Genomic DNA, 13,380 nt, shown 5'->3' on the forward strand with positions numbered 1-13,380 from the left:
ACATAGCCAGTCAATAGCCTGGGAGGAAACTAGCCTGGGAACTAAGAAATATCCTTTGACATTTTGTGAAAGTTTTAGAACTTTGTCATTTTTCATAGCTGTGAATGAAATTGGTGAAGTTGCTGTATTAAAGAGCTTCCTGTGAACTGAGTTTCTGACAGGAACATTTCTGGGGAGAGTGAAGAGTGGAGTGTTGTGTGTGTGCTGTGTGAAGGCTGAGCATGTGTGTGTGTGTGTGTGTGTGTGTGTGTGTGTGTGTGTGTGTGTGTCTGGTCTTCATTGTTGCTGCTGAGCCTTGAATTAAGCTTTTTATCTGCCCTTGGGCAGAGCCCATCTGCTAGGCTGTAGGCTGGTCACTTTCTCAGTATGTTCAGAGTTTTGTGTCCCCTACCCCACCAGGACTTTGAGTTTTGCAAGTGGATATAATTTGCACACAAGTATCTTCACATCTTATTATCCTCACAGGACCCTTGGAAACTGGTATGACCCACTTCATCTTAAAAGTACCACAAATGAAGTTCAAGAGGTCATACCTGAACAGTGCTGGGTCTCCATTTCAGAGACTCATGGCTAAGGCAAGCACCGGCCACTTTCACTTTGGGCATTGTGTTCTTTTAGAGCACAAAAACATGTAGAAAAGTACTAAATCAGACATGACAAAAACACTCAATGCTCCAACAACCTTCAAACCAGGAAACTATCCCGTCCAGGCTACCACTTTCTTTACAATAAGACAAATTACACCAATTAATTTTCTTTAGTTCAAATTAAACTCAGCTATGAAAATGGAGAGACAAACACACTTACCCTTTGAATATAATCTTCTTAATGATAACGATATATTTGAATATTAAACTTTAGGATATATATTTGAGACTAGAGGGAGATGCACTGAGTATGCATGCCTGGCATTGTCCATCCCTGGGTTCAGTTCCTAGCATCAGAGGAATTAAATAAACAAACAAACCCCATGTTTGTTCTAGAACTTTACGCTAAGAAATAGGGGGAATATGTGATGGCTGTGTTTTAATATATCTATGTCACTCATAAAAAAAAGTCACAAAATAAAAATGTTGACTTTCTGCTTAAATGCAAACATGTGACTGTATCAGCATTCACTATGAAAACAAAAATAAATGGAATGGATTCCATGTTAAGTAATTAACTTTCTTTTCTTAGCTAGTCTACCCTAATTTACTTGTGGTATCTATCCAATGGCGTAAGACCAAGCAGATTCAATGCTGCAGCTCTTTCTAGAGTCATACTTATTGACTTTATTTTTTAAAGGTCTACATTTAAGTTTCCACAAATCTATATTTTTTAATTTTTTTGACTATGATCTTATGAATGATACAAGCTGAAGATACAGTTGAACCCCTCCCTCAACCTTGTCGGTCAATGCCCAAGAGGTTCCCTTGCTCATTGTGAAGCATTTTTAATCAGCTATTTCTGAATGGAAACTGTTGGGTTGGATCCAGAACAAGAAGAGTTGACTCCTCGAATTGAGAATTGATGTTAATATGCTGTTATAGACCCAATAGAACTGAACAGCTAAAAGTCCATACGAAAGTTTATCCAGTGAACTATTGAATGGGACTAAGGACATAGACACACAGTAGATTGGTTTTTGCCTGTCATGAATTCTACCCTCCTTAGAAAAGGCCATTTGTCACTTCAGTAGATGGCAGACAAAAATTCAGATGACTTAGATCAAGTTGCTTTGACCCAAAGGGGATGTGTTCCTTTCTTTTGCTTTGCTTAAAATCCTGCCACAGAATTTGAAATGCTGTAAACTTTTTTACTATTTGCCATGTAATTTCCCTTCTCAACGTTTTCCCTTTTGGGAGAAAAGTGTATCAAATCAAATTCTAAATTTTACACAGATGCTCCTTATTGCAATACAATTTCTTCTTTGAGAGAGAGAGAGAGAGAGAGAGAGAGAGAGAGAGAGAGAGAGAGAGGTGGTCATTTACACAGCACAAATGATCTGTTCCTTTTTACCAGGGACAAAGGGAAGCAGGAAATAGAAGGTGAGAATTCATGAAACCTGTGTGTCTGTCTTCAGCTACATTTTCATGTCTCCCTTCCACAAGGGCAAATCTCTAAAGCAGTAAGTAGCTCGCAGCCTGTGGGTCGTGACCCTTGTAGGGTGAGACAACCTTTTCATGGGAGTCCCATATCAGATATCCTGCATATCAGATATTGACACTATGATTCATAACAACAGCAAAAAATACAGTTATGAAGTAGTAATAAAAATCATTTTATGGTTAGGGGGTCACCACAACATGAAGAACTGTACTAAAGGGTCGCAGCATTAGGAAGGTTGAGAAGCACTGTAGAACATGGGAGAGCCATAGAGCAATGCCGCTTCCACCTTGGTGTTCATCTTTAGAGAGAATGGCAAGTTCCCTTTCACTTTCTCTCTCTGCATATGACATGTAGCAAAATTTATGACATTTTCAATTTTGCTGCAGGATTTTAGATAAAACAGGATGTTAGAGAGTTGCTCCTCGGACAGAGGCAAGCATTCTCAAATCAGCAAGCTCGACTTGGCACCAAGATCTGACCCCACTTGGATCTGGGATCTACTGTCTGTCTCCCTGGCAATGTTTGAGCACACAGCCTAACATTTAAAAGGAGAAAGTTGCTTCAACTCTGTGTGTGTGTGTGTGTGTGTGTGTGTGTGTATAAAAATATGTATATTTGAAATATGCAACAAAGGATTGAATGATGCTGTACCTGACCCAGGAATGGCAAATCATCAAGCTGACTCTAACTTGCAGCCTACGCTATTTCAGGCAGTCATACTGTATTGTAATGATTGATTAGTGCTATCCTATACTGCTGGGTATTTGAACATAGGTGGATGAATTCATTATGAGTTAACATAATTCTGACATAGAATTTTTAAAAATATTTGTAAGATAAATATAGCCAGCATAGACTTTGTTCCACATGTCAAGACAACCTTGTTTACAAAGAAAAAGTAAATAATAAAAAATGTAAATTCTTATAAAACCATTATTTAGAATCAAAATGCACACTGCAAGAGTACTCACAAAGCCTCACACAGTGGCACATACATGACATACAGAGAAATATCCCAAGCCTGACTCTGGTATAAATAGGAGAACCTCAGAGTAATTTGTTGGAATTTGCAAATTAAGCGCAGAAATGGTATATTTCCAAAGGAGCCCTTGAAAGATTTTTTTTGCCGTCATAAAGAAAGGAAAAACCAATACAAATATACTAAATTCTTAAACAAACAAAAACCTAATAGCTGATCTAAAAATCAACAACTACAGAAGTCATGATGGGATTCAGGTGTTTTTCCTAGCAGTCAACATCTGGGAATGTATTAAGATCTATGCTGTTACTTCCAACTCTGATGCCTCTAGAAGTACAGTTTGCAGGATAAATACGCCTTTATAAAGCCCAGGACCAGCTTAATTCTCAGTGACCAGTTTGTAAATAAACCCCTACAACACACACTGAGCACATGAACACATATCTCTCCTGTATTACGGGGGTTTAAAAACAAACACAAAATTATGAAAATGCCGCACATAGATATGCCCATTATATCTCATCTTCTTCTGTGTAATATATTCTCCATCTAATTTTACATCTAAAAAAATCTGATATCTTTTCTGCATAGCACTCCAGCCTGGGAGGCAATTATAGTGACAAATTCATATTTACAAAATTTGCCATAACAGATATCCTCCCTCCCTCACCCCAAAGGAGAGCCAACTTGATAAAAATCACTATCTCAGCCTCAGTACTGAACATGAAATCGCCACAGGATAATTGAAAAAACACCCCAGGAGCCTTCTCTAGGAGACAACATGGAACTGGTTTCAGTTCCTCTTCTTAAAGGGGACTTTGGTCAGTTCCTCCTTAGAGATTTCCGAGGAAAAGGAGGATTTTCCAAGACAGATAAATTGAAATGATCCCGCTTTGATCTGTGTGGTTAAGAAGACCTCACAAAAGAAGGTAGCCACTGAGGGGCTGAGCTCCCAGCCTTTTAATGGATGACAATGGTATCAACAAACAGCTCCTTAATCAATATTTGGCCAGAGCTGCAGAAAACTCCCCTTTCAGATTTTAATTCCTGGTTGTAAAACAACCCTAGAGCAGCCAGTGAGATAAGACTCCGAAGCTGACTGCTTAATTGCCCTTTAGTGGCTGGTGGGTTACATGGTAGGTTCTTGTCCTTAATAGTTCCTTAATCTTCATTTACTGGGATGAATAAATAAGTTACCTGTCATAGGGACCCACTAAACTGAAACTTTCCAGGTCCCAGGCCAGGCAACTTGTCACTGATCTGTTTATTCTGCTGGCCAATTATCTCTGTATAACTTGAATGTTTAATCTCATGATTAGGAAGGATTTTTGTTTTGTCCTCAGATTATTCATGGATGCAGAAACCGCTAGTGCTAAGTGCAACGGTCCTATTCACTTGATTGATTTCTGTATATTCCACTTGTCTCAACCGAGGCACACTTTCTGGTTCCGCATCATCGCCCGGGTGCGTTTTATGACTCAGCCCTGGAGACTCTTAAATGACCCTTCAGTAATTATTACACACTGGAAGCCCCTACCTCCTGTTCCGGTGCTATCAACAATCACATCAAAACCCAAAATAAACATATGATTTCGTGCATTAATTAGAAAACCTGTATGTTTTCAATAAAGCTAAAAAGCAAGCATACAGCAGTTACCCCAGTAAAACAAGAGGAAAAAGGAAGTGCTAAGGACAGAAACCCTCCCCACCCCTTACCTCCCCATTGTTCTGGCTAGGGAATGTTACTGCGGTGTGGTGGCCCTGTCATGGCCAATACATTTTTTTTTTTAAATGGGACACTTTCCTTGCGTAGAATGGTAACGCCTTCACAACTTTAAAATGTATCTCCAGGTCTAAATATGACGTTGAAGGCAGACTCCTGTCCTGGCAAATGGACTTAAGAATGGTCAGGAAGTGGCCAGTAATAAAAGATCTGGGCCCAGAAATCTGTGATCCTGCGCCCGGTTATTTTAATCTGTAGGAAGGCTCAGCCTGTGCCCCACACCACACCAACCAATTCCCTTCCCCACCAACAAGGAAGAAGCAAATGGCTTTGCTTTTCACAGCAGGACTCCCTCCATTCCTGAGTGCTTTCCGAACAATCTACTGGAAACGAAATATTCCAAGAACTTTACCTCCCCCCCAACCCCGGTCTTTATAGACATACATTTTTAATCTGACGTCATTTGTCATTAATTTTAGTAAAGATCATGAGCTTATCCACAAAATGGGCTCAAGAAAAATCTTCTGACACTTGCATTTTCTGAAAATCAAAAAAAAAAAAAAACAGTTTTTGTTTGTTTGTTTGATTGGTTGGTTGGTTGGTTTTTCACAAAAGAAAAAGGGAAAGTGAAGGAAATATAGGCTCCCAGAGATCCTGTGCCGGAATTCTCTCAGTTTTATCCCTGCGATTGTTGCAAACCTCCCACGCTTATTTTAGATTTTATTTTTAAAGGGGGGAAGAGTCCGGTGAAAGCGTGTCTCGAGGCCCAATCAAAACATCAATTTGGCAATCTGGCCTCTTTCCCCTTGCGCTCCCGCACGGCTACTTCAAAGCCACGGCAACAAGTCCGTAATTGTAACGTTACATCTAAATATTTAAGCGGAAAGTCTTGCCGTCGCGTGTCCATCTTACAGTCCCCCGTCTGTCCGGTAATTCCATTACCGCACAAAGCAAAAATGTTGCCCAAAACTCACAAACAGGAAAAGCGTCACCCTGCTGAGAGAAAGGGAGGGGGTTGGGAGGTAGAGGAAGAGGAGTAAGGGGAGGAGGGAAAAGGAGGGGAGGAGGAGGAGAGGATGATGAAGGAGAAGTTTCTATCGATTAGTCACCGCTTTTGTGTTAAGGGCTTTCTTTAAAATAAGAAAAAAAAATGGGGGAGGTTGCAGAAATTTCACTAATGTGAGCCTCAGGCTAGGGAGGGAAGAAAAAAAAAGAGAAGAAGGGGGAGGCGGGCTGTGTCTAGATGAAAGTGAGAGGGACATAAAGGAGGCAATTGAGTCGGCTGCAGCCCGGCGAGCTAAGCTGCGGGCCGGCCGGAGCGCGGGGAGGGGCGGCGCGGCGCTTTGGCGCAGGGCGCAGCAGCGGGGGCCCGGGCTATTGTGGCGGCGCCCGCGGGGCCCGCTCTGCTGCGCCGGGGGAGGAACAGAGGCGCCCATTGAGCTGCCGCAGCCCGGGGTGCCTGAGCTCGGACTCCGCAGGTCCGGCTGCGCCTGCTCCGTCTGCACCGCTGGCCAAGGACAGGCTGGAAGGTTCCCGGCCCACATCCCTCTTCTTTCACCACTGTGCTGCAGCAGGAAGGATGGACTCAGCAGGGGTGCACAGAGTTTGGGGTTCCCTTGGAGCAGGGGTAGACGCAGCCGCTGCTTGCGCTGAGCAGCTCTTGGATTGGACAAGGGCGAAGGAAAATTGGGGAAGGCAAAAGAGGGGGGGGGACTCTGAGGGGGGACTCTGACCTCTGTCTGGGTGCCTTTCTCCCAGCATCCAAGCGTCTGCCAAGCAGACCCCAGGCCAAATTTGTGTCCAGGAAAGCCAATCTCAGCAGCAGGTACCAGGCCCATCTGGCAAGAGCACACAGCAGTGGTGGGGACACCCAAAGTCCCTCCTCCGCCAGCTTTTCCCTCCCCTTTGCCAGGACTCAGAAAGCCCTTTCTCAACATCCATTCTGTTTTACAAGTGGGACCGCCAGAGACTTTTGATGCCCAAACAACAGAGGGGAATATTTGAGGTTTCTAGACTTCAAACTGCATCTCACCCTATCCTTTATCTGGGCCCCTCTTGCCCTCCAGGGTTCATCCGGAAAGGAAGCTGGAGGCACTGAAGGGACCCAGGCTGCGTCTTCCTTGACAACCCCAAATTAAATTAGACTTCAGCCTCTGAGGGAGGGGTGTGTGTGTGTGTGTGTGTGTGTGTGTGTGTGTGTGTGTGTGTGTGTGTGTTTCAAGGACACAGCCCCCACTGGGGGAAACACTCTGATTTTTAGAAATGGTAGCAATTGCCCTTGAATGGCAGCCGGCCCAGCGAGGCGACCCAAAAGACTAGAAACATTTTGTAGGTGAAATGGCCACTTTTTCCACGCTGGAGAGTCCATAAAACTTCCTGGCTCAGCAGCTACTGGGGCTCATTGAATAATTCATCCCTCATTGCAAGCCCATAATGTCTATTCTGGGCCCTTTGTGGGGCTGTTTTCTCTTCTTTTCTCCTTGAATTATAAAAAGGCTGCCTTCCTTTGTTCACATCAAGCTGCTCCGAGCTGGAGCTTTGTCTGGGCCAAGCTAAAGTGTGAGTTTCAATGGACTCTCCAGGCTTTGTCTCCCAAGTTCATCTCCAAGTGTAGATTGTGTAGAGAAGGCCTTCTTTGTAAACGCTGGAAAAGTTGTACAAATGTTTGACCAGCTCATTTGAGACGTTTTGTCTCCTGGGCCTTGGTTGTTGCGACTGTGAGGGATCGGCTGCTCTGCCTGACTGCCACTTCTAGCAACAAGTAGCAAAGCCATAGATCCCAGCAAGGCCTGTCCCATAACCAAAGGCTCTACTAGCCTCTGCTTTAGGAGCCCAGTGGGGCTGGGTCCTTAGCCCTCTGCCTTCTTTTATCACAGGGCTTCTAGACTGCAACTAGGGCTGGAATGAAAAACAGAGGTGACCAGAAATGCATTTGTCCAGGTTTACACAGACTTCACAGAAGCCCCGCTGTAAACACAAAACAATATGTTCCTTCTCCCTGTTCAACCTCCTTCCATTTGGGGTGTCTTTTCCTGGTTATATGTGTGCCTTAACGCATCTGGGTTTCCGTTTACTACAAGTCTGACACTTGGTTGCTAACATCCAACTCTAGATATCGAGTGTGCAGCTTTTGTATTGGTTTGCAAAGCAGCTTTCCTGGAAGGCCAGCAGTTGTCCCAAATGAAGGTTAAAAAAAAAAAGAGAGAGATACAGCAATCTGTGTGCTAGAGCCAAGTTTCTCATAGTTCATCTCAGAAAGCTCTGGTAGAAATGGGTTCTTTCTTTCTGTAAACCTTTATTTTTTAAAATGACCCCAGGCAGGTAATAGGGAAACAGCCTGTAATTCTCCATCCCCTGGAGGGAGATTTTTCTTTTGGTGCTGACAGGCCACAGCCAACAAGGAGTGGGTGGTCTGTACCCCTGGGGGACAGAGGGTGCTGGGACTGGGGGCTCAAGAACACAGATCCCTTTGACCCAGATCCCTATAGCGTACCACTTGGGCACAGTCAGTTGCCAGACACACACAGGTTATTATATACTTCATCCCACTTGAAAACAAATGAAAAGTAGCCAGCTTATGAACACACATGTGCAAACACACATGTAGAAGGCAGCAGCAGTTGGGGCAACGTTAGGCTCCCACCGCCCAGGAGGATCATATTCTTATTAATTCTCGCCCACATGCACAGTTTTGCCCGGAGTGTGAAAGCTACTTCAAACTCCATAGTCTCAGCCCGTTTCATTTTTTTTTTTTTTCAGAGAAGATTAGCTTCCATTTAGGAAGAATCCACCTGCAACACATTTCAAACTTCTCAACTCCAAGGAACTAGAAATGTTGGAGAATAAAACTCCCAATAACTTAGAGTTAGTATTATTGGAGTGTGGCTCAGAGGTACAGCACTTGCTGAGTGTATGGTCCGGGATTTGAGCGCCAGGAAAATAAAATAAAGATTGAAATGAAGAAGACTTTTGTTTAACTCCAAGTACCTCTCTGGTCTTTGACTTGAATGTCCTTCCCGAGAGCAGTAGCTGTGACCAAGGCCGGAGTTGAGCTTTGAGATGAGCCAGAGCCGGTCTGCGGTTGCGCAGACCCACAAGTCTTAGAACCAGCGCTCGCCCTGTAGGAGCGCACGGCCCTCTGGGGCCCCTTACCTCGCTCGCTCAGGATGCCGTCGATGCTGTGTTTAGCCTTTTTCTCGCTTTCCTCTGCTTCCTTCCTCTCTAGATCCGCCTCCTCCTCTTCTCCTTTTCCAAATTTACTCCTCAGGATTCGGCTGATGGAACTCACTGGAGATCAGAGGAGGAAGGGAGCGAATACGATTGAGAGGTGTGGGCAAAGATCTCAAAGGCCCAGCCGAGGCTTTCAACCTACTTCCTGCTCCTGGGCAGGGCTCATTGCAATGTCCTGCTTCTGGTGGCATCCCGATCCTTCTGCGTTCTCTCTTGTCCTAACCGCCCCCCCACACACACACACATTTTCATAACTTAAACTGGAGCTAGAAACTGTAAATCTCGCAGCACCTCCCATTCAGAACCGAGAAATATTTGTTACCGCTGTCCTCTCCGAGAAGCCCTCGGCTACTTGCCTCGGAACAACCTAAGAAACTTCACCGTGCCCCCTCCCAACCCGAAGACACTGGGCCCCAAAGTCCTGGGAAGAACTACAGAGGGCCTGTCGCCTGCAAATCAACTTGTTTTGAGGATAGAAGGGGTTTAAATTTCAACTGCAGAATCATTCCCTATTGTAAAAATCAAAAGAAAACGTACTCTCTCCGATTTATTTTTTCCAGATTCCAGTCTGGTAAACAAATCCATGCTCTGAAATATATCGTTCTTACAGAGGGAAAAAGGGAGTTTCCTTTTAATTAAAAACAAACTCTTCCCGCGCGGAGGCCCAGCTCTGGCCCTTCTTCTCCTGAACCTCTCCCTAGCTGCCAGGATGTTGGACGGATCCTGAAACTCTGGGGAAATCTTGTCGGGGGCCGAATTTTCACCCCTTTACTGCTCCAGCCAACTCTCCACAGGTAAGGCTTGGATCTCCCTTCAGAGGAAGTTACCAAACATTTGTTTCTCTTTAGAAGGGAACATCAATACTAATAATCATTTGGCCTGTGCCCCGCATTTCCGTCTCAGTCTCCTTAGTAGAAATCCGTTTGCGGAAAACATCAGGTCGCCCTCAAAGCCGCCACCCTGGGGATCAGCAGTTCACCCAGTTCTCCATAAAGCATCAAGAATGTCTGCCTTGTAAATGTTTCAGGGCAGCCTCCCAATAGCCACGATGGATAACTGGGGAGATTTTATGGCTGGTATGGCCCATTGAAGGAAGAGACTGAGGATCGCGCCTCCGGGAAAAGTTAAAGGACCCAGTACCTGACGGCACAGTGTTCCGATCACAGACAGCGTCCTTGAGTAATTTGTCTCTGATTTCCCAGCTGAACATGCCCGGGTTCTCTCTTTTGTATTCCTCAATTTTCTTCTCCACGTCAGGCGTTGTCACCTGCTTTAAGAGAATAGGCGGGTGGTGCATTGGTACCCAATATTGTGAACCAGATGCGGTGCCTTCACCTCATGGTCTGTAGGATGCTCCTTCCTATATATTTTGGGAATGTCCCTCAGCTTAGCCAAAGAACTTTAATTCAGTTTGGAAAAGAGCAGACAGGAAATTTTCCCATTCGGGCAGCCTGGAGACCTTCTATCTGCCTGAAGATACACGGAGGACCAGATTAAATTTAAAAGAAAATTGTAAGTTTGGAGGTGAAGGCTTACTTTCTGGTCCACTAGAAACCCCACCGAACCCACACAAAAACGAAACTAAAAGGAAAATGCTTGAAAGAATCACAGAAAAATAAAATTAAGTCAGTTCCAAAGAGGTCAGATCTGAGCTATGGGAGGATTAGGATGAGATTTCAAAGGCCATGTATCTAGGTTGTATTGTTGCTGTTGTTTTTTTTAATTAGACAAACATAGATAGCTTGAAAGAATGGCTCTTTCACTCACTCCTAAGATTCTTGCTCAGGTTAAAAGGGAAAATGGGGAGGGAGAGGGACTGTGTTTGAGAGTCATCAATGCCCATTTGACTTTGCCCCCCTGGCAACTAGAAAATCATACTGGCTTCTTCTCTGAATAACCCAAGAAGGCAGGTCTCATATAATCTCCTCCCACCCCGGAGCCAGCAGGACTTTCTTGCTTATTAAAGAAAACCAACATGATTTAAGGATCTCACCAAACTGCTTTTTAAAAAATGGAGTCAAGAGGCTTATCATAAAGAAAACTAATAGCCTTGACTTTTGACTTCTTTGCATGGGTGTGTGTGTTCAATGCTGGGAAAGAAACTATTCGAGAACCAAATTGGGATTTTTAGCTTCATTCTAGGAAGGTGGTGCAGTGAGTGGGGGTTGGGAAGACTCGGGGAAAATCAGCAACCAGTGGGCTTGCTTTAAGTGTTTATTACAATAATTTGATGAGGGTTCCAAGGCTCCCAGGCATTTAAACTGTTACCTTCCTTTGCCAAAAAATGCTAGCCGTTTTTTCAATGTTGTAGGACCACCAGCAACCATAATAACTGAGTTCTACACACACACACACACACACACACACACACACACACACACACCACTCCTTCCCAGATATGAAGGTATAATACCTCCCTTGGAAAGTCCCTTACTCCTTGCTGGAGAGTGCCCACTCCCCACCCGCTGGACCACGGACCCCCAGTCCACGAAACCAGGCCCCAGGCTCACCTTGGGCTTGCTGCCTCCAATGGCACCAGGACGGATGGAGCCTGTCTCTTGGTACCTGCACAGGATCTTAGAGACGCAACCGTGGGACACGCGCAGCTGGCGAGAGATGACGCAAGGCCGAATGCCGTGGTGGGCCATCTCCACGATCTTGTGGCGGATGTGGTTGGGCAGAGGCCTGCCGTTGATAAATACTCCTCCGAGCTGGTTGACCCGGCCCTGGCCGAGGGGGGTGGATACTGAGAAGAGAACGCAAAAGACAGAGTCCAGGCGAAAATCAATTAGGAAGACTAAAAAGCAGCAGAAAGACGAAAGAGCCTAACTCTTCATCCTTCCGGCCAACCCTCCAGTGACAGCCAGTTTCAACTACCAGGCTTTGGACTCCCAGTCCCGGACCCTTAGGGCTATGATTGTTTCAATGATTACCCACTACAGGGTCATATAATCTTTTTGGAAATTGAGTAATTGCTGCAAGATAACTTGCTGCAGAGAAACTATTTTCTCTTTGGGGAGGTCGGAGAGTGAGTGCTGAAAGTTGGAGAGAGAACTAGGGTTGGTTGCCTAGAATGTCTGGCGCTTACTGGGACAAAATCCTACGGAGTCTGGAGCAAACTGACAGTCTTTAGTGTTTCCGGATCAGAGTGTAGTAGGCAAGGGTCAGGGAGGGTCGGGAAAGGAGACACAGGTGACAGGGCGTATCACCTGTTACACCTCAGAAATAAAAATCGGCGGCCTGGCTGTGGTCACCACAGCCGCGATTACTGCTCTTGAACGCTGAATTGTACTGTGGACCGAGGTCGAAAGACTGCCCTTACTTCCCAAATTGTTTGGTAGAGTTTGGGTTTGCAGTAATTTCTGCCTCCCCGAAATTTCCCCAAACCTTCAAGCAAACCAAAAGGCATCCCCAAACATGTTAGAAACTTCGAGATGCCTCTTGAGTTGATTGGAATTTAATTAATCAATACCAAAACTTCCAATTAGGACGGACCACCTCAGTTTTCCACAGCAGGAAAATTCTTGCCGGACTAACAGGAGTTTTTGAAAAGTGGGCGCAGCCGGGACAATTTCGTAGCAGCTTTGGGTAGACAGAAAGAACTTGTTTCCACTGCTGCGAAGCTTGTCCCCCTTCTTTGCGGCAGCAACTCCAACACAACGGGGTAAAGTGGAGCCGGCAGGAGCAGGCCGAGCAAAGCTCCGAGGGTTTGTGTAGAGTACGGTGCTGCGTTTGCAGTCAGAAAGTGAAATGAGGCTTCTCTCCCCTCCACGAGACCCCCTCCCGACTATTGCTTCTTAGGATGGGAAGTACAGAGGAAGAGGCTCCGGGGAACGCAAGACTCCGAGGCCCTGGAGACCTGGAATGGGGTGCGGCAGCCAATCCCAGGCCCCGGGATCCGGATGGGCTGAGGCCCTAACATACCTTCCAGCGGGAAGCCGCTGCGTGGGTAATTCTGCCCCGGGCCGGGCCGCATCATCCTGGGCACAGCGCCGGCCAGCGTGGTCATCCTGGGGGCAGCTTCGCTCGCAAATTATATCCAGGTGAAGGCGAGACGCAAGAGCGAGCGCAATGCGGCGGGTGACCCTCGGGAACTCTCCAGATCGCGGAGAGCTCCTCCCCAAAAAAGAAGGCAGGAGAGAGAGGCGGGGCGCAGGGGGAGGGGGAGCTGCTAGTTCTTAGTTCACCCGCTCCAGAGGATTCCCTAGAATGAAGGCTCCTAAGCCCAAGGCGGACAAGTTTGGTGAGAGTCTGGCAGAAAGGCCCCTCAGCTGGGGCCACTGGCAAGGGTGCTCAAGGAGCCACGAAGATCGGGGGCGGGAGGGTGGTGACGAAGCGGGAGCACAGCCTTAGTCTC

The 13,380-nt window shown here is 45.9% G+C and overlaps 1 protein-coding gene across 3 annotated transcripts in view; it reads right to left on the reverse strand.

Moving 5' to 3' along the window:
- Positions 1-13,377, reverse strand: part of LOC100762293 (paired box protein Pax-3) — a 95,866-nt gene extending 82,489 nt beyond the window's left edge. For 2 of the 3 annotated variants that reach the window (XM_027397331.2, XM_027397333.2), the window contains exons 1-4: positions 12,948-13,377; positions 11,534-11,769; positions 10,164-10,293; positions 8,946-9,080 (exon numbers count right to left, since the gene is read on the reverse strand). In XM_027397331.2, coding sequence (XP_027253132.1) covers positions 8,946-9,080; positions 10,164-10,293; positions 11,534-11,769; positions 12,948-13,032 — 586 coding nt within the window. In that variant the 5' untranslated portion in view covers positions 13,033-13,377. The remainder of the gene's footprint in view (positions 1-8,945; positions 9,081-10,163; positions 10,294-11,533; positions 11,770-12,947) is intronic. The other variant, XM_027397332.2, reaches the window with a different exon arrangement.
- Positions 13,378-13,380: the final 3 nt, after the last annotated feature.

Source organism: Cricetulus griseus, chromosome 2 (assembly GCF_003668045.3).
Source record: "Cricetulus griseus strain 17A/GY chromosome 2, alternate assembly CriGri-PICRH-1.0, whole genome shotgun sequence".
In the NCBI taxonomy this organism is placed as follows: domain Eukaryota; kingdom Metazoa; phylum Chordata; class Mammalia; order Rodentia; family Cricetidae; genus Cricetulus; species Cricetulus griseus.